At 41.7% G+C, this 26,356-nt stretch overlaps 1 protein-coding gene across 1 annotated transcript in view; it reads left to right on the top strand.

Moving 5' to 3' along the window:
* Nucleotides 1-26,075, top strand: part of Mpp7 (MAGUK p55 scaffold protein 7) — a 145,438-nt gene extending 119,363 nt beyond the window's left edge. Inside the window, exons 12-16 of the mRNA XM_059263755.1 lie at nucleotides 9,955-10,035; nucleotides 19,183-19,276; nucleotides 20,287-20,395; nucleotides 22,386-22,529; nucleotides 23,216-26,075. Of these exons, the coding sequence (XP_059119738.1) occupies nucleotides 9,955-10,035; nucleotides 19,183-19,276; nucleotides 20,287-20,395; nucleotides 22,386-22,529; nucleotides 23,216-23,395 (608 nt within the window). The 3' untranslated portion in view covers nucleotides 23,396-26,075. The remainder of the gene's footprint in view (nucleotides 1-9,954; nucleotides 10,036-19,182; nucleotides 19,277-20,286; nucleotides 20,396-22,385; nucleotides 22,530-23,215) is intronic.
* The last annotated feature ends 281 nt before the right edge of the window (nucleotides 26,076-26,356 follow it).

Here is a 26,356-nt window from a genome sequence, read left to right as displayed (position 1 = left end):
TTGTACATCCTTTCACAGTACTCCATGACAGAGTACACCACCTTGGACTTACCTTAGGAGAGGATGAACCAGCAGAAGGATATCATGTTAGCCTCTGTCAGCAAAGCCAAATACTTGAGAGAGTTAGCTAATAGAGATAAAAGGTTCATTTGTGTTCACAATCTTCATTACAAAGATAGTACCACAAGTGGAGAACCTCACAGCTGTCCCCAGGGAACAGATTATAGTCCTAGCAAGGCACCCCAAAACACTATGTACAATGACCTTCTGCTGCATGCTATATCTGAAATATAAATTAATTTCAAGTGATCATATGGCTTTGGGCCTGTGAGAGAGACAGCAGCACACCATGGCAAGAGTATTTGATGGAGAGGAAGTGCTCATCTCAGCAACAGGGAGCGCAAAAGAGAAGAAAGGAGTCTCTGGGAACACCCCCCACCATTCTGCCTCAGTTTCCCCATCTGAGATTCAGAGATGCTAAGAGCTTTGCTAGTCTAGCAAAGACTGAGACCTGCTCCTGGCAGCTGCTACTACAGTCTGAGTAAAAAGCCATTCCTGTATATATTATCTGAAATCTTTTTAAAATAAGCATGAAGTGTTCTGGTCTTAGATTCCTGCTGATTTGGAGCCTGGGCGTTTGAATTGATGTTAAGTTAGATTCTGTAGCAGCTGACCATCTGACAGAATCATGTGGGTAATGGATGTATGCTTTGGAAATTGTCCCTTGTTGTGAGTTAACTGTTTTCTTTCATGGTTGCATGCTGAAGACATATTTCCTTGCCTTCCTTGACATGTGCAGGAGGATGGAATGAGAGAGGATTGAAGCTTCTTTTACTCTAACCCATGTTATCAAAGCCACAGAGAGTGTTAGCCTGAGCCTAGGGAGTGTTAGGTCAGTATCACTGGGGAGAAACAGTATTTTCTCTCAGTAGTGTTAGGGTGTAGTGATCTTAGATCCTCTGTTGAAGACATCAGAATAAAACAAGTCAGTGCCATTCAAAACCACGGCATCTGAGAACTGTGAGACTTGATCAGAAATGCTTGATTTTCTCTTCTTTGTGTAAGAGCGTTATTCCTGGGCCACGTTTTAATCGCTGATACCTCAGTGATGGTTCTGTTAGATTCCTTCCTACGTTTACAAATGTTTCTTAAAAAGTGTTAGACTGAAGGCTGGGGCACTTAGCACATTGTCCTATCCAATGTATTGTATTTCATCTTTAGTAAAACTTGATCTCTTTCAAAAGTGAAGTAATAAAGTTAAATGATGTATATGGGCTTGGGGGAGGAGCAGAGCTGTGGTGCTGAAAAGCCACGAAAGCCCTTTTTGTGGCTTAAGCCAAAATGAGGGCAAAAATTCATCTTGTGGATATTCAGACAATCTGTGACTTGTTCTGTCTGGTTATTCGGCATCGGGAGGAAACTAACTATAAATCTCTGTATATTTCCCATTTACAACATGAGCACTAAGTACTATTTGGTCTTCCTTTGGGCTGAATCATACATGTTGCCCGAAGCCTGCTGTGCAGGGGTGCTTTGACTAAATGGGCATTTGTAAGAGTGTCGTTGTTTTCCCACAGAACGATGGCCGTGGCACATAAAGCAGACTAGAAAGTTCACGTTCAGAACTGACTGTGAATGCTAGCATCCCCACTGCTCTTGTGGAACTGTGCTTGAAACCTTGTAGGGTCTGCTCTGGAAGCGTCTATAGAGATACTCTAAAACCGAAAGTCACAATCAAATTTATGAGTGTGTGGTGGGTTTAAAATTATAATCCCATGTAGAGGAGACAAATATGATCTTTATTAGAATCACAGTTGGCTTTTTATGCCTATAGTCTATCTTAAATATTTATACTTGGGATTTGTTTCTGGCATAAGACACAGTTCTTTTCATTGAACTGGTTTGTAGTAAACAGGCGCCGTCCGAGCACCAGCTTCTCTAGGTTACAACAGGAGCAATTGTCCTTGAGCTATCTACAGTCCAATGGGAGAAGATGAACTGAAAATCTGTTCATAGTAACAAGATGATGGTGCTGATGGATATGGCCGTTTGGGTAGCTACTGGAGGTGGTAAGTGCTCCATAGGGGTGACATGCGTGCTGGTTAAGGGAATTTTGAGTTTGGGACTAGAACAGAGTGGATTTTGAATGAGATCCTGTTATCCCCAGTGAAAGGTCACCTTGAGAAGGGTTAGGAAGGAAGAAAGTCACCATTGACCTTTCAGTTGTATTGTGTTCTTGTCTCAGCTGGCGAGGAAGGGGGACGAGAACTTAAGTGGGTCCACACATCTGCTTTAGACTGATGTTCCTGCAGCGACTGTTCTGTTTTCTTCTTCTCCTCTGTTTTCATGTCGTGTTTTGGCATTTGTTTTATGAGTTGTTGCCTCATTGAGAACACTCTTCTCTCATGAAAGTGACAGAGGAAGTGAGCTCTGACTTGATTTGTTGTGAATGTAGCTCAACTTTGTGGAGTTTGATTTGTCATTCTCCAACGCAGAACTGCAGCCACCCACTAACATGACCATCCCATGGACACGGATCAAATATAATAGCATGGCTGTTTTTATTTTATGCCTACAGCAATAAAAGAGCATTGCTACAATATGATAAGTAGACACTTTATAGCATGTGTCTGATCCAAGAGATACCTAGGGGGTTGGTTGGATTTATCTTGCAGTAAATCAAATGAGTGAGTGTGGTTTGTTGTATTTTTTTTTTCAAGTAACAATGCAGTTTGGGTCCTATGGTAGACTCCAATAATTCTGGTATTTTTCTCTGGATAATAAAGAGTAACAAGTCTGGCCAAGTACGATAAAAAATGTCTGTAGGGAAATACGGAAGAATTTTTGTGTGAAGCAGAGTAAGTACTCTGGGGTTGGATACATAATAGAAGCCACATCCATGCCAGTAACTCTCTGTGTAATCGACCGTTTTTGGCTTGTCCCAAGATGTACAAAGAGCAGGAGAAGACATAAATAGTGCTTGGTCAGAGCAACACATGTCCTTCCAATATTCCACTTAATATTGGACGTAAATCCAAATATTAAAAAGAAGTATGTATAAACAAGAAGGATTTTTATCACGAATGTGTTACTGCAGTGGCTGCATGTGTAGTTTGTCTGTCCCTGTTGACTTATCTTTCTCTGTTTAGTTACTTTGCTAATAGATTGTTAATATGATAAGTCTTTCATCTGTAAGGCACCACCTATATTTAAATTATTAAATTCAATCTGATACTCATCAGCCTTAAGAAACACTATACACAGGGGCTGGGGGCTGCTTAGTGGATAAAGCACTTGCTAAGCTTGAGAGCTGAAGTTCAGATCCCTAGCACTCACCTAAAAGCTGGGTGGACTTGGTGGTCCTCCTATAACCTAGCACTTGAGGCAGAGATGGGGGATCCCTGGGGTAGCTGAGTAGTTACACTAGCAAGATTGGAAGCTCTGGGTTCAGTGAGAGACCCTGCCTCGGAAAATAAAATGGAAAGTGATTGAAAAAGATGCTTTCATCAACCTCTGGGTTCTCTCTCTCTCTCTCTCTCTCTCTCTCTCTCTCTCTCTCTCTCTCTCTCTCTCTCACACACACACACACACACACACACACACACACACACACACACACAAGAAACACTCTGCTAATATTCTATGCATCTTGTGTTCTTCTTAGACTGTAAAACATATGCGTATATATGTATACCATATTTCATTGATTGCAATAAAAACTATTTTCACCATAAAAGTACATCATCTTTATCATAAATATTCATTCTGAAATAGCACTGCCACATAAATAAGGAGATAGTTGAAACTCCAGTGTGCAGTAAATGATGAAGGTGTAGTCTTGCAGTTCTGTGCTCCGATGAGAACTTACTGCCGGTGCATTCTTGCAGGATACTTTATCTGTTTTCACAGCATCACTCCAGGCTCTGGCATCATGACCTATCTTGATACTTTATTCCTTTAGCATTTTTTTTGTTGGATATGACTGTTTCTGATTCACAGTATAGATCTTTCTTGAGACCCTGTTGCAGAGTGAAAACCATGTCAACCATGAGTTAGTCTTGAATGTGTACTATGCTAACATTCAGATACAAAATTAGCCATATGCAATGTCCATTACAGGTGATAAGCATATGAGCCAGGTATGATGCCACATGCCTGTGTACCCAGAACTCTAGAAGCAGAGGCAGCTAGATCACAGGTTCGAGACCAGTTCAGGCTGCACAGTTAGAGCCTCAAAACAATGAACCAGAATTGAAAACTCCTTAAGCATGTTTATGAAATAAAAAGATGAAAACCTGAAGCCACGGTGGTGAAGCATGAGGTCTACAGACTTGAGGGGTATCAGAGAAGAGATGTCACATTCATAGGGCGTTCTTACACATGCATCTTCAATAGTCTTAGCTTTCAGGGGCCTCAGGAGGATCTTGAGGCCAAAGCCAACCTGGATTACACAATAAGACCCTGTCTTGGAAAGCAAACAAACACAAAAAAATTAGGGGAGGACTTTTTCTATCATTTTATTGATACTGTACAGGTCTGTATTTCTTTGGCTAAAATGAATTAGCTTTTTAAAACAAAATCACATTTTTGTCTGTTTTCATTAAGGTAGAAATAATCAATAATGTTTTTCCAAAGATTTCTAACGTGGGTCTAATGTACACAATGCTGTTTCTTCTTCCCAATATGATTTTCTAAGTTTTTATAAGATGCATGTTTTAAAATTTTGGCTAGCTAGATTTATTTTTATGTGTGTGAGTGTTTTTTGCCTGCATATATGTCTGTGTACTACCTGTATGCAGTGCCTTCAGAGGCTAGAAGAAGAGTTATAAATGGTTATGAGCTACCATGTGGGTGCTGAGACCCAAACCCAGGTCCTCCGGAAGACCATCGAGTGCTCTTAACTGCTGAGCAGTCTCTCCAGCCCGTTTGTTTGATCGTTATATGGGGATTATATTTGTAGCATTAAGCATACTAGGCTAGTGCTCCACCACTGAGTTCTATCCTAAGCCCTATGGAATGTTTTTAAAACAAAGCATATAATTAATTTACATTTGTTCTGTAAGCTTTCCTGGGGTGACATGAACATCTATTCACCCCAAGTAGGACATTGACAACACACCAAAGAAACAACTCCATACAAGTCTAGCACAGCAAACCAGCGGACTTGTTGGGGTTACTTACAAGGGAATGGGTGACTCCGGGTCAGCTGCATCACCAGCAGGCCCATGTGACAGCATGAACAGTGACTTACAAGAGCTGCATCCCCTGGAGCTCCCTACACAACTCAGGCAGTGCCACGCAAGGTTCTTCTCTCTGTGGAATTATGTGACCCTGAGGAGGGGCTTGTGAATTGCACAACTTTCTTGGCTTCCTGGGGCTTCTCAGTTTCATGACAAACCCAAGTCCTGTGAACCTCCCTCCTTCCCATACAACAGACTGTTTCTATTAAGAATCAGCTGCAGAATGGCATTCCTGGCTTGACCATGAGCACTTTTTCTTTTTAAATGAGAAAGAGCATCAACCTTAGTTTACCATTTCAATTCCAAATTAATAAGCTAAAGTTAATTCAGTGAGCTTGGGGGCTTTTCCTTGTGCATATCATTGTGTTTGATTTTCTGTAATTATAAATGAAAAGTATTGTAATAGATGCATCCAAGTTGCTCAGGTTTGGTATACACATAGGGTTATTTTAGCCTTCCTAGAGTGTCTTAGAGTATATTCAGAATGTGTGTTGAGAGATCAGCAGATTTTATTGATACCAGTTTTCTTAGCCACAAGGATAGACAATCACCATTGAAAGTATGGACACTAGGAAGGAGTCAACAAGCCCAAGACATTGGAAGCCTTCGCCATAGGCAGCGCAGAGCCTGACTTCATGTTTCATCTACATTGTTTTGTAAAAGCGTAGGCAGTGTGGAGAAAGTAGACTTGTCAGTCACCAGAGCTTTGGAATAACCTGGGAGCCACATTCAAGTGCACCCTTTAGGAAAAGACCTGGCCTCTCATTGTCTTAGCTTTCTCCTCTGTAAAATGAGGATAATGACACTTTGAGAGATGTGTTGAAGGTTCCTAATGGCCTGTGTAACAGATGCCTGCCATATGAAGGCCTTTCCTATTAGAGTTCCCATCAAACCAGTCCTGTGAACTGAGGATTTTCAGCATAAACCTCGATCCACTTTATCATTAACAAGAACCACTGGAAACAAACTATAACGTCATATGACTGCATTTTACTGTGTGGTAAAGGTTCATGTACTGAAGGGCAGAGTGAATCTTCTTAGCAGAGGCACATGTATGGGTTAATCTGTTCATATCACTACATTGTCTGCACATAGATCACATGTTCTAAATATAAAGAAGCCAACTAAAAGTGATGTGATTTCACCCCCCCTCATGAAAGGGGGTTATATGGCACAGGTGTGAATGTGGGTTTCTGTTTCTGTTTTTGTTTTTTGGAGTCAATAAGAGGCTGACATTCTTCCCCACACAGGTGCAAAATGAGCAGGAGCCCCACAAGGAAGCTGCCTTGTGTGCGTCCGATGAGCAGTTTTATAAGCGATTTGAAATTCTATCCTTTGGGCTTTTTATGAGACTATGTCTACCTTTTCAGATTATGATCTAGAATAATCTAAATCTCAGGAAATTCAGACAAAATCCTTTCCTCTGGTCATTCCTGGTGTGAGCGAGTGTGACTTCATGACTGGGTAGCTAGAATTGGTTTGTGAGGGTGAGGTCCATAGTTGTCATACGGGACTGAAAGTGAGTGTGACCAGAATTTAAGAGTGACATCCTGGGCTTGGCATAGCATTCCCTACTAAGTCAGACACCTAGTTTTTTCTCTTGAGCTACAATAAATCATTGGTTTTGGGGGCTGAGGGGTGTGTGTTTGTTCTGAGTTTGTTTGCTTGTGATTTGGGTAGTACATGAAATAAAGAGAGTTCTGTTTCTCCTCAAAGAGTCTCTCATTCTAGGAAGAGCTTCAGGACTGAGACCTATGAAAAAACACGGATTTCCCACCGTCTTCTTTCCTGGAGCAGGGCCCTCTATGTTCTAGTATTTGGCGTCCTTTGGGGGCATAAGTAACTGGGTTCACTTCATCTGTATACGGAAGATACACACAATGGTATTCCATTGAAACACTCATTTCCTTTTTTTTTCAAGATTATATTCTTTATATTTTTGCGCCTTATGGAATGCATAGCGTCCCTGTGGTTTCAGTCACACCGTCAGTAAGTGCCTATCTGCTTGCCACTCGCCATAGCAATCTGTCTTCCTAGTCAGGTTTTATCTTGTGGACATTCACACAGGAATTTCAGCTCTCTCCTCCTTAGTGAATTGTGAACCTTGGCAGGATGCAGGGAACTAGAGGTCCTTCTGAAAACTCATTTCATAACTCACTGCTTTTGCTGAAGATTAAAAGTCACATTGAGAACGTGTCCTTGAATGTATGACGTGACCACCACATCCAGATGACCTAGGTGCAAATGCTTTTTAACCTCAACTCCCATGCCTATGGTTCACTCCCGTTTTACCCCCATGATAGCACACATTGCGTGAAATGTAAACAAATGATCTGGGCCCTGAGGATGTGGCACACTGGGAGCACACCTGCCTGGCACATGTGAGTGAGACCCTGGGCTCTTGCTCCAGTAACACGAAACAGACACCTAAGTGCCTATAATTTGCCAGCTGTGGAAATAGTAGGTGAGTGAGGCAGGAGACGTCTTTGTATTCACGGACCTCACAGTCTGTTAGAGGATCAAGGCAAGTAAGCAAGCGTGTGTAATTCCATTGAAACACTCATTTCAAAGGGTAGGCCCTTTGAAGTGGGAAAGTGTAGGAAACCCATGAACTTGGTACATAACCCAAAGTTAGGGGAGGGCTAGAAGCCAGCCTTCTGTGGTCTTGGATACACTTCCGTCACTCGGGTTCACGTTCTCATGCTGCTCTTAGATCAAGCCTGGTCATCTGTACTGTTTCACTTTGATTCACTTGACCTGCTGTCCTCCTGTCAGTGAAGGTTGTCTCCCTCTTTCTCGTTATGACAGTCACCTTTGTCACTACAGCAAAACACCTGAGCAGGCAGCTTAAAAGGAGTAAAGGTTGATCTGAGCTCATGGTTTCAGAGGGTCTAGCTGTGGTCAGCTGACTCCATTGCTTTGGGGTTCCTGGCAGTGCAGAAGTGCCAGAGTAGAAAGGCATTGGGGGTGCTGGGGAGGATGGTACTCATAGCATGGTGACCAAGAAGAAGAATGAAACTGAGAAAGACTCCAAGGTCAAGGTGTGCCTTCTCACTTGGCTCCACCATTCAGCCGTTGATCAAGCGGAGTCCTTATGATCCAGTCACATCAGCTGCCATCCAAGCTTTTAACGTAACTTTAGGGAGAACATCTCAGTAGCAGATCCATGGCACTTCATGTTCTGGTAAACCTCGTCATGGTTTTTACCCAAATTCTGGTGTCTGTCTGTACCCAGGGGCCTTGTTTCAGTACTTGTTTGTACACGATGGCTCTTGAGCCCTTAAATCTGAACTCCTAAGTGGGTGCAGACATCTGACTTTGTTGCCTGTTTTTCTTCTGGCCATGCCAAGTGCGTATATACTGAAATGCAAGTTATATTGTCAGAAATTACATTCTTTTTTTTTCTTTGTTATGCTATTGCTAGGGAAGCATATTAATTTGGAGAGAGGGGACTATATGTCCTAGTAAGTTATAGTAACAGTGAACACCACTTGAGCAGATCATTGAGTTCTCATGGAGTCTCAGAGAACAAAGGGGCATTGACAGAGAAACAGGCTCCCGGACAGTCATGTAGGAAAGGTAGAAGGCAGTAGTGGGACAGGGTGGGGGCTAGAAGTGCCCCTGGGGAAGGAAAGCATGGTCTCCAGTCCTGCCCCTTTGCCTCCCTTCACTCACAGTGCCTGCTTGGCTGGCCTCAGCTCTATGTGCCTGCAAGTCCATCACTATCCTTTCCCTGGGATCCTTCTGGCCCACAGATGACGAGAAAGGGGAGATAAAGGAATGCAAAGTCTATATTCCTGTACCGTACTGAGTTCTCGACCCTTCTCCCAAGAAAGGGCACTTTGTGACTCAGACTAAGGATGCACTTGACCTTACTGGGGCAGGGTCACCTTCTCTAGTATCACAGGAGGAGAAGTTTAGATAGGAGCAAGTGGGGACCTAGCTCAGGGCAGGCTGGCCTCAGGTAGGAGCTCTGTCTACTTCTCTCTACAGTTCATCCATAGACCTAACCACAAGCTGTCTGAGGTTTAAGATGGGGAAGGAATGCCAACCCTGAGGCTGATACCTTTATGACTTTTGATTTCAGGCTAGTGTTCACAACCACCCTTTGGGTGGTTTTTATTTAGCTCCAATATCTTCACTGACTAGTCATTTTCATTAAATGCGATGTGTATCTGCCATCTTTCTTGATCACAGCACATGCCATTTGCCTTGCTCATCATATGTTCTGTGTCTGTGCATTTGGTTGATTTAAATGTGTAAGGCCTGTGGCAGCTTTCAGATGCTTAGGACTGTCTGAAATTCTGTAGGGTAGGATGTCATGACAGAGCTCAGCATGAACATGGTTTGCACATTTAAAATGCATGATTGAATTTGATTGAATTTTGATTGAATCCAAAATTAAGTCAAGGCCAATGATTTTCTTTTATTGAAATCTAAAAATATTTTAAAATAAAGTGATCATTCAGGACTGTACAGTATGATTTGTAGGTGAATATATTTTAAGCTGTTGTATACGGATTACTTGGTAATATCTAAGGTATTCTTGAGTATGTTTTAAGTTTTTTAGAAAAAAAAGGTAGGCATATAAACTATTCTGAAGTAACTCTAGAAACCCAGTTCTTTTAATATGTACAGCTTAGCTAGAAATAGACCACTTGCTTGGAATGAAGGATTAGACCCCTGTTCTCAATCTCTCTGCCATCTTTTTCAGGTCCTGTCGGGGTTGGCCTGAACGAGCTGAAGCGGAAGCTGTTGATCAGTGACACGCAGCACTATGGTGTGACAGTGCCCCGTGAGTCCTCTAGTGCACAGTGGTTCTCTGGGGGACATTAGCAATGGTTGTTAATGGCTTAGGGAGTTTGCGTGGTGCTGGTTACTGTTCTAACATTTCTCCTCTAGACCACCCTCATCCCTGAGCCAGTGACATCACATATAGAGGAGGAACAGGGGCACCAGAGACTCAGGATTTTCCCCACACTCCACAGATTATTGATGGGTTATTTCTTTATTTCAGCTTACCTACTTGAGATTTTTATGGTGACTTTTAATGCATAGATGACACCAACCTATAGTTACAAATTATCTTCTAAATAAAAGTCTTACTGTTCTATTCCCCCAGCTAAGTGCTAGTGTTTTCTAGAGGTTTTCACCACTTTTATGATTAGAAAGACCAAACCACAGAGAGCCAGGGGAGACTTCTCATAGCACCAATGTTTCTTAATTACTTTTTATATGTAGTAATTGGCAGGTAGCATTTTAAATAGGCTTTCCATAGCTTAATAGACCAAACATGGTAGGCTTCTTTTGGGTACACAGAATTAGATCTATTTTTATAAAAATGGTTTTCATATGCATTTTTACAAATGAAATATGATACTTGAAACATTTTGATCTCCAGAATAAATGCCATTTGACTACTTAATATGTTGATGTTAGAAAGCTGCCTGAAAGGCCAAATTGAAATGTTGGCTTTTTCAAGTGGTTTTAGTGCTGCATTTAAAAAAATCATTTGTATATTGCCCTTAGCAATGTTCTCTAGTTTTGGAAGAGTTCAACTGTATTTTTAAATTATAGTGCTCTGCTACCTCCAGTTACTTCTTGTTACTGCATTTTTCCAAATTACTGTTTGTAATCACTTTTAGCTGTAAGTAAGGGGACTTCTGGTTTTCAACAACCAAGATGAAAGTAAACATGTGGAATGCTGCCGGTTGTTTCTTCTTTCCTCTTAATTCCCTCCTCTTACAGATGTTGAATTCCAATGTACAGGTAATTAGAAAATTTTACCAAACAATTGCTAACCTTATCAGGTGCATAATAGTGGGAGAAACCTAGAAGGTTCAAAATAGATTTGTCACTTTTCCTTCTATGTCATCCCCTTCACGTGTCCTGGTTTCTATAACCTCCATGCAGCATCGTAGAACAGATAGATCACAGAGGAGGAACTTGGCTGAAAGGATGCTTCACTTGTGCTTGGATTCAGGTTTTATGACATCACTTCTCGAGTTAGTTACTTTTGTTCAGTGTGAACATAGTACCAGCCTCAGAGAGCAAAGGAATTGATTTCATCCTGGTAGGGAAAGCACAGCCATGGTCATGTGTGGCTGATACTATGAACCAGGAAGCATTAGAGCAAGGCCAGAACTGGAGGCCAGCCTATACTTTCAAAGGCCTGTCCCTAGTAATCTACTTCCACTGGTCAGGCCCCACCCCTGAAGGCTCCAGAGCCTCCCAAAATGGTCCTGCCAGCTGTGGAACAGCAGACCATAGGCTTATGGGGACACTTCATGTTCAAAGCATGACACTTCTCATTCTCTTCTTGTGTAGCACTGTCCTTTCAAACTGCTGCAGCCCAGTAAATAGAAAAACGTAGTTTCCTTTGAGGGTAAGTACTGTGTATCAGATACGGCCTGCTGTGATAGTTGCAGTGTTGTTGAGAATTCCAAAACAAAGCTCTTGGGCCTGAGATTAACCAGACGCTAAGATCCTGTCAAGACAATATCAAGAAAGTTCCAGGGTTTGGACTTACCAAATAATCCCTCATTATAGTTACTTCCTGCTTGGATTTGGTTTTACACATGTTAATGCCAAAGACTCCTATGTAGAGTGTTTCCCAGGCCTGGTAAGATCTCCCTCAGGCTCATAGGAGAAGGTGTACTCAGTTAGTTGTGTGTCTACAGCAAGCACCCCTAGTAATTTGTGGTGTCAGGCATGTACAGCTGGAGCAGCCGCTCAGTATCCTAGTTAATTCGAGAGGAATATGCTTGAAGATCAGATTTGTAATTTCAGATTGTATTGCTTTGCAAAATACTTTGAGCAGACCCAGGAATTTCAGAGAAAACTTCCTGTTTTGATGATAGTAGTATTCTGTTTGATGCATACTTCTGTAATGTTCTTTTCTAAAACATATGTTAAATAGCCACTAGAGTCAGTAGATTATAAGAGATGTGGAGCTGTGTAACTTCTGTGCATTGATGGGAACTCAAGTCAACACTTTAGATAACTAAGTACAATAAAACTACACAAATACCATAGGAGCCACGAATTTAATTTCACACCCAATGGAACTGTGTGTGCTGGCAACAAAAGACATGTACTCTGTTGTTCTTAGGAACATTTTTTTATAAGCGTCCCAAGCTGAAAGCTACCCAGATGCCACCAGTAATGAGTAGATAGGTAAATCATGGCTTATTTGCATGGTGGATGCTAGAATGCATAGGGATAGCACTATACTATGACTTGATTCCATCAAGAATAGACTGAGGAAGAGTGATGCAGATCTTTGGGAGCACTGGAGTGTCTCAGCCCAGGTGTATGTGATCTGGGGAACTAGGGTGCCAGACATTCAGTAGTACTAGAAGACAACCTGAGTCAGTAGCTCTTGAGTTCATTGTCTGTTAGTGTTACTAAAGACATAGACACATGGAAGTAAGCAAAGCGGAAACAAATTTTATTAAGGAGAACTAAGAGAAAGTGAGAACATGGTTTTCGTTTGTTTGTTTGTTTTTATGAGGGAACTAAAGGAAACTCTGGAGAGGAGAAGGAGACCCCGGAGAGGAAAAGCCACTGAGTTACTGGCCTAGAGCCTTTGGGCTTTTAGCAGAAAATGGGCAAGAGTGAGATGATTCCTGTTAAGATTGGTTAATTCTCTGAGTATGTCATGGGCCAAGCCACTTAGGGAGCCCCACATAACTGTGCATGTTCCCTTGGCGCAACCCAGGGAGATGATAACACGCTGTACTGAGGCTGCTTGCCCAATTAGGGTGATAACTCTGTTAGCTTTTGTCTTTGGCTATCTGCTAGCCAGTAGCCCCTGCCAGCATTGCAGCTCACTGACTTTTCAGGCATCACTGGTCTCTGACCTTGGCCAGGTCTTCTACACATTAGTTAAACTATGCTGTCTTCTCATATTTACATGACCAGCTTGCAATGCTAGTATGGACCATTTTCCTTTACTGTCTCCGGGGAGTCAACTCTTACCATGGCTATCAAGTTATACCTACAGTTGTTCATGGTTGCCTCATATTTAGCTCCTTGCCTGCAGGATGATCTGGGACTGTCTTCTTTCTAGGACAAATAGGGACTTTTTAGAAGCTGATCTTACCGTTTCCTCTGCTATAGATAGCTGCATTAGAAGCAAAGATATGCAGAAAGCTGACCTCTGTGTGCTTCCTGGTGGAGGCTCATGAGAGTGGAAGCCAGTGCCCCTGGTGGCAGTAACTTTGCTGTTTTCCCAGATCCTGTCCTTCTTCATATCAGGTCAGCTTGGTCATCTCATATCCAGCTGCAAAGCCCTCTTTACATTCCTTGGTGTTTCCAGTCTTACCTTTTTAACCTGCGCTCCTTCTAAAGCTAGCATGTGCTCTTGTTGTATCAGAAGAAAACAGGTCGAAAAGAGAGAATGCATTAAGTGTGCAGCAACTGTAGTGTGTGCTGTTAGAGAACCTGTGGAGATGGGCTAGGAAGGCAGCTCAAGTGGAGGCTGGCAGTGCTCTGCTTCGTGTTAGAGCCCTGATCATATGGTTATGCTGATCTTTGGGATTTCATTAGTCTTTGTAACACACACACACACACACACACACACATAATATTGACACACATTCATATAAGACTTGTATATAAACTTTCCTATATCCTAGTCTGGTTTTTAAATGTTAGATAGAACTCCTGTAGTTAAACTAATTATAATTCATTGACATTTGACTTCTTGGTTTCAATGCTGTGTTACAATTGTGTCAATATTACTGGAGGAAGCTGAGAGACAGATCAGGGTGTGGCACCAGTCTGTACTGTTTTTATACTTTCAAATATATCATTTTTCCACTTAAAATGGCAGTCACGTTTTAGTGAAAGTACTCATCTTGAAAAATGTGTCCTTGTGCAGTTTTATCTTTTGGACTTAGTGTAACTAAGCTGTCAAGAATGTCACCAGATAATCTGTGAGGCTACTGTCAAGTATGCATTCCATAATGCATGATGTCATCATGCAGCATGTGACAGTACTTTAAAAGGATACTAAATCTAGTAAATGCTGTTATTCTTGGGCTCTAACAGCTAAAACATAGCTAACAGAAGGTTCTGCAGTAGATGGGTAATACATTTGGATCTATAGATTCCAAATCCTCAGTCCGGGCTTTGAACACCTTCCATTGTCGCCAACACTTCCTCTTCATTTTCTGAGGTTTCCCATGTAGGCAAGGATCAGTGTTTTCATAGAGCTCAAATTACCCATGTTCTAGAAGACTTAACTGTCTAAAGGATACCTCACTTGAGTTTTTCTAGAACAGGACAGCCCTTGTAATCTTCTCACAGACACTGTGAGGGCTTCCTTTAGCATTATCCCTTATTACTGAGTTGGAGACTTACACTTAGCTCTGAAATTCTTCTCAGTAAAGGAACAGGAGACATGGCTAACTCTGGGAGCTGGCCTCAGTGTCCTGGATGTCTTGCTCACCTACTAGCTGGTGTACTTCTGAAAGTGTCTAATTTGGTGTGTGTAAGTTTAGGGGGCTTTGTATATTAGGGCAATGATCTCTAAATGTGTGTTGTACATGCTCAGTCATGATATAAGCTCTTATAGTTGGACGAGCACAGTCTTTTCTTTATTACCAGCAAATTAATGCAGAAAAAAATTCTCGGTTTTGATTTCCAATGTTGTGGTTTTTGTTTCTTTTCTTTTTTATTTATTTATTTATTTTTTTTTTTTAGTTCAGTATTTGGTAAAGGAACACCAGCAAATATCAACAGCAAAAATAATAAATGAATTTAGCCCCATTTCCAGAGCAGAAAAAAGTACTCATTTAAATATTGTTTCTACTCTTGAATATATATCCTGTAATACACACTCAACAAAATAATTGCCTACTGTAAAATGTGTTGCTTGTTTTCATGATGGAATAAAATTTATCGGTCCTTAATCCTGCTTTTGGAAAGACTGTGACATTCCATTAAGAACAGCACCAGTTCTTGGTGTCCCATGGGGAGGAGTGAGAAACTGTTGAAGGGGCTTTGTATTAAAATATATTTGCTGGCTTGGTAAAGAGAATTAGGATTTGGAACATAACTGAGTTATTTGGCCTTAAAAGTTCATTGCTTTGTGGCTGGCACAATGGCTAATCAGGTAAAGGAGCCTGCTACCCAGCCTGAGGACCTGAGTTTGATCCCTACGACCTTCATGGCAGAAGGAGGGAAACAACTCCAGCAAATTGTCCTTTGACCTCTACATGCGCACCGTGGTATGCACCCCCACGCAATAAATAAGTAAATAAAATTTTAACGATTTAAAAAAAAATTACTTTTCCCAGTTCATAGTTTTCTGTTAAACATTATTAAAAGATAGAATTGAAATATGTGAAATGGGCATAGATCTTTTTCAGCCTCTGTCTGACATGGGCATGTATTATCACAGGCATAATAAGGAATTCCATCTCAGAAAAGTCCATGCCTGTGCTGGGCTGCTCCCGGCCTGTCAGGTGCTGCTCTGCACTCATCACTGGGGACTCACCGTAATCCTCGGCATCCTGGGTTGAATCACACAGTGAAAACCAATTATTTGTCTTTGCACAGGCTTTTTTGTTTGGTTGGCTTGTTGTTGCTTTTCAGTTTAGCATGAGTTTGCCCTATACCCACAATCTCAAACAGCAGCAGTCCTTGGGTGGCATTTTTTGGCATGGAAATACCACAGTCTGCCTGCGTGTTCACCTGATGGTGGATACTGAGGTTCCTCCACCACCTCCACTGCTGACCATTAACTGATACAGCATTATGGTGAACTTTGTGCACAAGAACTTGAAAAGACATAGGTTTTTGTTTCCCTTGACAAGAAAGTAGGGGGATGGCTGGACCGTAAGCCTAATGTTTTTAGAAATTACAAGACTGGTTGGGGTAATGGCTGTACCGGGAAAATGCTGGTAAGTAGGGTGGCTTGACTTCAGTCATCACAACACAATGTAAAAAAAAGCCACACATGGTGGCATGTGTTTCTACTCCTGTGATAGGGAGGCAGAAGCAGGTGGATCCCTGCAGCTCTCTGGCTAGCCAGCATAGCTCTACTTGGTAAGTTCTAGGTTTAGGGAGGGCCCTATCTAAAGAAACAAAGTGGATGGCTTCTGAATAATAATGCCCTAGGCTGTTCTCTGGCCTTCACCCACATCATGGCGTGTGAACACACACACACACACACACACACACACACACCACACCACACCACACCACACACACACACCACACCACACCAAAAAAACCCCAAAAAACAAAAAGCAACCTTTTAATTAAAAAAGAAATCTATCTATCTGACCATATAACTTTTACTTTAAAGCATTTATATTTTATTGAATTAGGAAGAAATAGTATCCTGGCTCAAAGATGAATATGAGGCTTGTGTACATAATGCATGTCTCAGTCAAATACTCTAAGCTTTTCCTGTGTGTGTGTGTGTGTGTGTGTGTGTGTGTGTGTGTGTATATGTATGTATGGTATGTGTATATGATGTGTGGTATGTGTGTATGTGTGTGGTGTGTGTGTGTATGTATGGTGTGTGTGTATGTGTAGTTGTGTGTGTGCATGGTGTGTATGTGTATATGATGTGTGTGCTGTGTGTGATGTGTATGTGTGTGTATGGTGTGTGTATGTGTGTGTGGTGTGTGTGTGTGTGTGTCATCCCATTACTCAGAGGTCATACTCACTTCTTTTTTTTAACTTTTAAAGATTCATTTGTTTGATGTATATGGTACTCCATCTGCATGTATACCTGCATGCTAGAAGAGGGCATTAGATCCCATTATAGATGGTTGTGAGCCACCATGTGGTTGCTGGGAATTGAACTAAGGATCTCTGGAAGAGCAGCCAGTGCTCTTAACTGCTGAGCCACCTCTCCAGCCCCCATACTCACTTCTTAAAACAAATTCTGCTGGTTTGAATCTGAGCTGTATGCAGAAGGGCAGAAGTTAGTTTTAGACCAGTGTTGGTTTCTAAAGAGAATCAACACACTCCTTGCTTTCCCCACTTCGGGTTCCCGCCACACTCTTAACCACCCTGTGGATTCTGCTGAGGAGGTTTGGGGTTTGGGTTGGTTTGGTTGGTTTTTGATGACGGGGCCATTTTCAACCCAGGTTCCCCTGCCTGGGGACTCAGGTGCTAGAACTCAGGGGTCTCCAAAAGTTAACTGGGATGGTGGCTCTGGAGGTTGCTGCCTCACATCAGTGAATATTAAAGACACAGACAACTGGAGGCGAGTAGAGTGAAAGCAGCCTTTGCTTAGAAAACCTCAGGAAAAATGAAAGAAGTCCCCCTGAGCCCGGGGCCTTCCCAGGCAGAAGACACCCTGGAGCTGCTTGCCTGGGGCTTTTCATAGGACTGGGGCAGGGACTGAACACAGACTGGCATGCCTTCTATTGAGATTGGCTAATTCTTTGAGCATGTTGAGTCAAAGCCAGTGGAGGGCTCATGTGCTCTGGTGTGTGCCTGTAGTCCAGCCAGGTCGATAATCAGGCTCTGTTACACGCTGCTCCTCCAGTTAGGGGTGGCTGGAGTCCACCCTGCCCATCTCTGATTTCTGCCTGTTAGCCGCTGATCTTGAATATGTGCTATCCAGTCAGGACTGAATGGCCACTGTCAACCTTACAGCCGTCCAACTGCTCTTTGTTCTCAGCATTCATGTGTCTAGCTTGTATTTCACCAGGGGGTATCACATTAACACGGCTACCAAGATGTAGCTCAGTCCTTCTTAGCTGTCTCGTATCTAGCTCCTCATCCATGGGGTGATCTGGGGTAGTCTCTTTTCTGGGATAGGGGAACCTCCTCCATTAAAAGCCATTCTTTCTCCACAATTTAGTCAGTTACATTGAGCTTCGCTAGAAGAAGCATGAGTATGTGAGAGACCATCAGTATCTTCCCAAGGCTTCATGGGAGTCAGCCAGCCAGCCAGCCAGCCAGCCTGCCAACATTGGCCTTGCTTCCTAGAGCACCTGTCCTTTCTCTTACCTGCTCAGCTTGGCTGTCTCTTACCCAGCTACCGGCCCTCTTATTTCTCTTCCTTGACATTCCCTACCTCACTCTTTTAACCTAACATTTTTTTGAAGTCCAGCATGTGTTTTCCGTGTAGCATTTGGAATTAGTTGCATAGCCCTTTTCCCTGACTACCTGCAGAAATCTAAACCCTGCCTCGTTATCAGTATGTCATGGCTCCCATGCAGGTTCTCTGCCTTCTGTAGCCTTCCTGTTTGGTGTATTTTTAAGGTTCTTAGATGACGGTCAGGTGTCCAGGGCTTTTGATTGTAAGAGCAGCAAGGGTAAGGTTGCCGTGGGGTTTCATGTGTGTGTGTCCGCGTGGGAAAGCATTGTGTTTGGCCATTGTTTTTCCATGATCCTGCATTTTCTGTTCCTTTACCATTCACTTAAAAATAAGTAGGCAACATTGGCAAAAGGTTGCAAGACGCTGTTGTTAATGACTTGGCATGAGTGGTAAATAACACACGGAGGTATTTGATTCCATTCAGTGAGTAAAACAGAACACTGAAGGTACGCGCTGCGCATTGTGTGAAGAAGGCTTAGCCCTCCACACAGTCAACAGTATGCTTACTTTAGCAAAGAAAGATCAGACACGGCAAAATAAGCAAGTTATTTGCAAAAGAAAGGTGATTTCATGGGGAGTGGGTTAAACTCTACACGTACAACTACTTTTATGTATTTACTCCTATTAAAGATTCTTTAAAGGTATGAGTAATGAGCAAACCCGTGGTGCACTTAGATCTTCAGCCTTAACATTGTAACGACAGTGGAAAAGTCTGAATTTATACTCCATTGTATTTTAGTGGCTAATTCACTTTTTTCTATGTGTTTTTAAATCTCGTGTAGGAAACTAACTTAATGTACTTGATTTCTTTTTAATACTTTAAGGTAACTGATGTAGACTTTTCTCAACTCCTTTTCTATCAAATTACAGACACCACTAGAGCACGAAGAAGCCAAGAGAGTGATGGTGTGGAATATATTTTTATTTCCAAGCATTTGTTTGAGACAGATGTACAAAACAACAAGTATGTGAAATTTAGGTTGAATTTTTTTTTTCTATTACTATTGTTCTTAAGCTGGTGCCTGTATATCTAGTTTTAGATAGCTAGGGTTCCCTTCCATTTAAAATGCATTTCACTTATTACAGTACTATGTGAAGCCCTTAAAAAGTGGTAGTTTAGTTAGCAATTACTGATGGGAGTTACTACATTTCTGTTCAGCTAAACCCATAGGAATTATTTTGAAGCATGAGGGAAATTTCCCAGTGTGTTTCTGTGACTTTTTTTCCAGTGCAATAATTGAATCTCAACATGTAACATGGTTAGGACTTTATTTTTAAAATTCATGGCCAGCTATATGATAGGCTTGCCCCGTAATCTTCTTCATACACACCTTAGTCTTGCATCGGCTCGTCACAGCATCGGAATAAAGCTGCCATGTTGCACACACCGTCTTTTCCAGCTAGCTCCTACTCCACCCTCCCCCAGTTTTCCATTGCTGAGGTGTGGCTACTCAGGGCGTCAGAAGTAGGGTGTGTTTTCACGCAGTACTGTGGGATTTTATTGAAACATCAAAATGCTTTCTTCAAGTTTGGCCCTACGAGTGTGTTTTTATAGCACATAATCGCTGCCTTGGTTCCATTAGCCACCTCCCAGCTCCTGTGGCTCCAGTGCCCAGCTCTGGTACTCTGTAGTGTGCAGTGAAATTCCAGTAGTTTCTATTGTTTGGCTTATTCGCTGTTTTATTGCATTGCATTAGTTCTGAAGGGGGTGATGGAAAACGTTAACGCTCTGCTGAACCAAAGTACTTTTTTGGGGCTTAAGTGTAATACAAGCAAGTGTTACTGATTTGAAAATGTAGAAGATTTTTTTTAAATTGACATTTGCTGAAATGCTTGGCTCTGTTTATTTTATTAAATACAGCAAAGAAAATTTTTACATGTTCAGCAAAAATATCTTTTGCCTATGAAGTGTAACTTGCCACCTGCTTTTTTCATATTCACAAACCATTCTGATGAGTGTCTAATTTTCTACAGGTTCATTGAATATGGTGAATATAAAAACAACTACTATGGTACAAGTATAGACTCAGTTCGCTCCGTCCTAGCTAAGAACAAAGTTTGTCTGTTGGATGTCCAGCCTCATGTAAGTAAACAAAGCATGCAGTTTCCTGTGAGTCCTGCGGCATCTAGGATGAACTTCACATGAAGTCTTCTCACTTAAAGTAGGTTGGTTAAGAAAAATAAAGGCCTGATGTTATTAGGAAATAAGAGGGGAAGAAGCCCCGAGGTCAGTTTCTAGTTTTTATTCACTCAAGCTCACTGGCTATTACATGTTCATTTAGGATCTTTTACAAATGTTGCATACATAGCATGCTTTGTGTTATGCCTTATTCTCAGTGTTTATAATCTGACAGTGGCATTTTATATCATTGTTCTCTTGCTCTAATCTGATCTTGTACACAATGTAGATATTTAAAGCCCAGCAGAGCTGTGAGGCACTGTTCAATAATGTCTTGTCTGAGATGCCAGAGGGACCTTGTGTATCACCCAGGGGCCTCTTGTGGGCACTTTGAACTAAGAAGGCCAATGGGTGAAAACATTCAGTTCCTTATGTCATCCAACTCATCCTCTGATTGGTACCCAAGCCCAACATTACCCTAGTCTTCCAAAGAGTCTCCTTCTAATGATGGTGGTGCTCTGGGATGCTTAGCCTCCCAATTACAGGGATGGAGAAGCTAGAATTATAGGATCCTTAGCATCAACTTGGAAGCTGCCTTCTGTCCAGGCACCAGGAAGAATGAGGCATTCCTGCTTGTTCTGAACTCCCTGCCGGTGTACTGGACCTGCTTACTCCAGACTCACCAAGTGCATTTTCACCGGCCCCTGTGTGCCTTCCCAACTCTGCCATCCTCTCCTCATCCTCACCATCACTCTTTCTCTCTTTTAACACATGGAGTCCATCTACTTAACCTCACAGTGGGATGTCTGAAATATTCAGACTCTGGAGAGGCCCTCGTGTGAGATCAATATCAGTTCTGGCCCTTCTGCCAGTTACTCTTGACTATAGTTCAGTCTGCAGATGTCAACACTAAAAAGCCCAGGTGTGAATTGTGAGAGCCAGCGGGGTCGAGGACACCCCAACACAGAACACCCAAAAACAGCCCACAGAATCAGCTAAGCAGGGATCATCGGGGCTCAGAGACTGAAGCGGCTATCACAGAGCCTTCATGGGCTATGCTAGGTCCTCTGCATATATGTTACGGTTGTGTAGCTGGGTGTTTTTGTGGGACTCCTAATAGTGGGTGTGGGGGTGTCTCTGACTCTTTGGCCTGCTCTTGGGATGGTTTTCCTCCCACCGAGTTGCCTCTCCCAGCCTTGAGATGAGGGTTTGTGCCTGGTCTTATTGCATCTCCTTATGCTGTGCTGTGCTCAGTTGCTATCCCTGGGAGGCCTGCTTTTTTTCTGAAGGGAAATGAAGTAGGAGTAGATCTGGGGGAGATGGGAGGGGGGGAGGGGGAGTGGGATGGGAAACTGTGGTTTGGATGTATTGTATGAGAGAAGAATAAAATATAAAAAAAAATAGAAACAACCCACGTGTGTTGGTACACACCTGTAATCCAGCACTCAGGAAACTGAGGCAAGAGTGTTAGGAATCCCAAGCAGGCTCTTATGCAGTCCTATACAGTCCCAGGCTGCATAGTAGGACCCTGTCTCAAAACAAAACAAGATGCTTGATGGGGGTGGGGAGGTGCTGGCAGACCTCATGGAGAGCAGAGACTGTGCAGACTCCAGCTTCTAACAGAGAAAGAAACGGACAACTATAGACAGGAAGTTACCAACCTCATCACATCTTTTAGAAGCTTGGTCTAGAACCTAGTTTTCTGGTGGTTTTAGCCTTTGCCTTCCGTAGTAGTGATGGTTAATTTCAAAATGTTTAAAATGAAAGTTGCATTCTCTAGCTGCTTTTCAGTTAGATTGTCACCTTAATTGTCAAGAACTGATTGAATAATAATATACTAATATAATAACCTTCTGACATTAAAGAGTCATTTTAAGAAATTTTTCTCCTTAGAAAATCCAGAATGTATGAGATTATGAAGAAATATGAAAAGAAAATCTTTTCTCTGTTGCAGACGGTGAAGCATTTAAGGACACAGGAGTTCAAACCCTATGTGATATTTATAAAGCCTCCATCAATAGAGCGTTTGAGAGAGACAAGAAAAAACGCAAAGATTATTTCAAGCAGGGATGACCAAGCGACCGCGAAGCCCTTCACAGTAAGTGTCATGATGCTTAGCTGAAATGCTTGCACACAGTACTTTAGTTGAAGTTGTGATCCAGACCTCTCAAAAGGCAGTTAGTTGTGTTTTGGTCTGTGCATTTTGAACGATGGCATTGTAAATTCGTCTTGGTTTTATGAATCGATATTCTACTTTGTAGAGCTGGATATGGTAGTGCACCCCTGTAATCCACAGCACTCAAAACGTGGCAGCAGGAGAATTGATAGTTAGAGGTCGTTCTTTTCTGCCTGCCGTGTTTGAAACGGGCATGGTCAACAGAGCAGGACTCCTGTCTCCAGCCAATATCCACAGCAGTAGTATTAACCACTGTTTCAGGGCTGCCTAGCACGCACAAAAGTCTGTCTTCACTCCCAGTGCCACCAAATGAAGGAAAGAAAAAGCATCAACAACAAAGCACAGCGTTGTGCATGCATGCTGAGTCAGCAGCAGCCCTGATGCCTATGCTGATCGTTCATTAGTGATGACCCTGCAGGAAGTCCAGTTACAGCTGGTGTTAGCAGTTAAAATCCCTGAAAAAGTAGTGATAGGAAGGATGATTTTGATTTGGGCTGGTTTAAAAGTCTGAACACATCACAGCTTCAGGTAAAGTTGTAAAACATTTCTATTGATGTGAAATGACACAATTGTCTCGTTACTTAATTTGTCAATCCTTGTTTTTATAGGAAGAAGACTTTCAAGAAATGATTAAATCAGCACAGATAATGGAAAGTCAATATGGCCATCTTTTTGACAAAATCATAGTAAATGATGACCTCACTGTGGCATTCAATGAGCTAAAAACAACATTTGACAAATTAGAGACTGATACCCATTGGGTCCCTGTGAGCTGGTTACATTCATAACTCAGGAAATTTCCATAATTGTCTTTTTTACGGAGTGCATGATTAGGTCAGCTACCATGTTTTGGGTAGGATTTTTTAAAATCCCTATCACTGTCATAGATGTAAAGTCTTCATAAAATTTTAATTCGGTTTTGTTTATATCTTTTATGGCCTTATTTAAAGCATATGACTGTACAGTCTAAAAGTCAAAATGTGCACAGTGCTATATTCTTAGCAGAACTTTGAAGTTCCTGGTTGTCTTTAGTCTAGTTCTGTCTCTGTTGTGAGGCAGTGTGTAGCAGAGTCCATGCCCACCTGTGCTCAATGCCCTTCACTTTGCATGCTTGCGGTTGACAGCATGGACTTAGCAGCTACAGATTTAACTGAGCTGGAAATAAGACCCCATCTTCTTACTGCTCCTCTACACAAAGTATGTTCTTAGTGTGCACATTTAAAAACAAAGGAGAAACTCAGTTTTTTTTTCTTGAGGGAGTAGCTCACATATTATAGCTTAGGGAATCCTTTGGAGTACATATCAGAGATGCTGCAAATATGCTATAAGGGAAAATGGATTTTTTTTTTTAAGTTGAGGGTCTCACTGTGCTGTCTACACTGGCCTTGAACTCAGCCCTCCTTTGCCTCAGCCTCTCAAATACGGGTACACGCCACCGCAACAGGCTTGGAAATGGATTTAAATAATATTATAGATGTAGACAAAATCCTTTCCCCGTGGTTTAGTATGAGTGCTGGTATCTTAGGGCGAGTAATGATCACAAAGCACCTTCTGTTTTCATCTATGACTTTTCAGAAGATATTGCTGGAGTCAAAATGTTTTCTTCTCTTGCTTTGGAATTTCTCAACGAATTATAAGAATGAGATAAGTAGTCTAAAACATGTAGCACACATATGAGAGGACAGTTAAGGAAAAAGTGATCATGCTTCTGTATTGTGCAATCACCACACATTTCAATTGTGCCACACTGTGTTTTAGAATCCTTATATTGTGTTAACTTCTTTGTCACCAAAATGGTTAACACTGGCCGAGTCCATCTCAACCTGTTCTGAAGGAAGAAGGAGTTTTAAAAGTTTAGATGACACTGCTCCTCCTCCTTTGATGCTTTAGGTCTCCAGCAAGTGAATAATTCGCAATATTACAAATGTCTCCAGTTCAGAGAGCTCCTGCCATTGCGGTGAGCAGTGTGAGTCAGTCAATAGAAAAATCATCACGTCTCTGACTTTCATACAAAAGTTATTTTTGTTGCTTTGTAGAGAGTTTAAATGTCATGTTTAAAGAAAAATGAAATGTAGGGAAATTTTATATATTTGTGAAATATTTGAAAGGCATATTTTTTTAGTTATCAAATAAGGCTATTATTCATAAAATAAATTGTATGTAAAGATATCATAATTTAAAGTAGTAGTTTTATAAACAAGGTCAACATTCCGTGTAAATATTTGGCCTTTTGGCAGGTAGGCCCACATGCATGTTACGTGTTCACTGCTGTTTGATAGTGTCCATTGCTAGCTTTCCTGAAGACATGTCAAATTACTGTGAGAAGCAGAAACAGAAACTGCTCTAGTGACCTCACTGTTCATTCACACCCAACATTCAGATCATTGGACTAATGACCACAGTCCATGCAAGTTCTGTGTTTATTAATTCAACAATAAGCCATACAATTTTAACATAGGATGGCTAGCAGATTCCTGTTCTGAAGCCAATGACTGGTATGGCCCATCTAGAAGCACAAGTCTTAAAGAGTTGGTTTGGGTGGAATATGTCAGCCTATGGGCGATGCCTACATTTCTCATAAAGCGAGTTTCTGTACCAAGAGTGATAAGGAATGTGTGCCAGCATAGGACATTCTGTGACTACTTTAGCCCACATTCCTTCCTCTGAGAGATCTTCACAGACTGTTTTTCTTCATCTGGGGATTGTTGTCTCCTTTCTTCATTTTGGGGTGGAGCTTGTATAGGGCAGTGGAAATTTTGAGTCCTTCTAGGTAGTATAGGTGATAGAATGTTATGAAAATACAAATGTCTGCACCTTTTAGACCAGAGCTAGACACTATTTCTTTAAAACAATGGTAATAAAAGCAGTGTAAGAAATCGGGTGGCATGTAGCCTCCCCCGCCCCCGTGCTTTGATGCTACAAAGAGATTGAATTAAAATGTAATGAGCCAGACCAACAAAGGGCTGCTGATACCTGCAGTAAGAGGCCTCTCTCTGCTCTCTGACCTCAGCACTCCCTCCACCAAGGAGAACTCTTTGCTCCTAGTTTTCAGCAGCCCGTTCCTGGGATGGAGTGTCAGCCACTACTAGAGAGAAAAGCAGAGTTTCAGTGTTTGTCCGTACAGTTAAAATTGAACCTAGTGTGGAATGCTGTTCTCCTCGTCCACCTCCCAGTTAGTGTGGCCTAAAAGTAAAGAGATAAAATTGAAACAATAATCATGGTTTTCCCAAGTAATATGGAAACTTGGCATCCATAAGGCTGACATTCCTGGTACTATATAATCATTGAGTGTACCTAAACTGTAGTGATTTAAAATGAGCAAACATGTAAACTCAGATTTATAAACTATGGAGTTAAAATGTCCCTAAAGATACAGATTTTTATTTATTTTGCCTTTGGCCTATGATGGATTTATAGATAAATGTAATGGAAAGTTTTTTTTAATCTTAATAAAGTATCTTCAAACAATATATCTGCTTGAAAGTTGTTTAGCACTTGAGCACGCTATAATTGTTCTACCCTGTGTTCCTTTTTCCACGGTGGAACAAATTCCTTCCTTCACTATGATGTAATTTATTTGATCTTTCCATGCCTAAAATTGAATGTTATATTTTTTTTTCAAATAATGCTTTCATCAAGATTAGTGGACAGATGGAACTCGCTAGTCTTGGTCTGCAAGTATAGCAGTTTGAAGATGTGCAGGAGAATGGGATGGGTGGTCCAGACCAGTGTGTTGGGAATGTCCATCT

The sequence above is a fragment of the Peromyscus eremicus genome, chromosome 5, assembly GCF_949786415.1.
Source record: "Peromyscus eremicus chromosome 5, PerEre_H2_v1, whole genome shotgun sequence".
Lineage (NCBI taxonomy): Eukaryota > Metazoa > Chordata > Mammalia > Rodentia > Cricetidae > Peromyscus > Peromyscus eremicus.
Note: the sequence above shows the minus strand (reverse complement) of the source record. Positions and strands in the feature narration are given on the sequence as shown.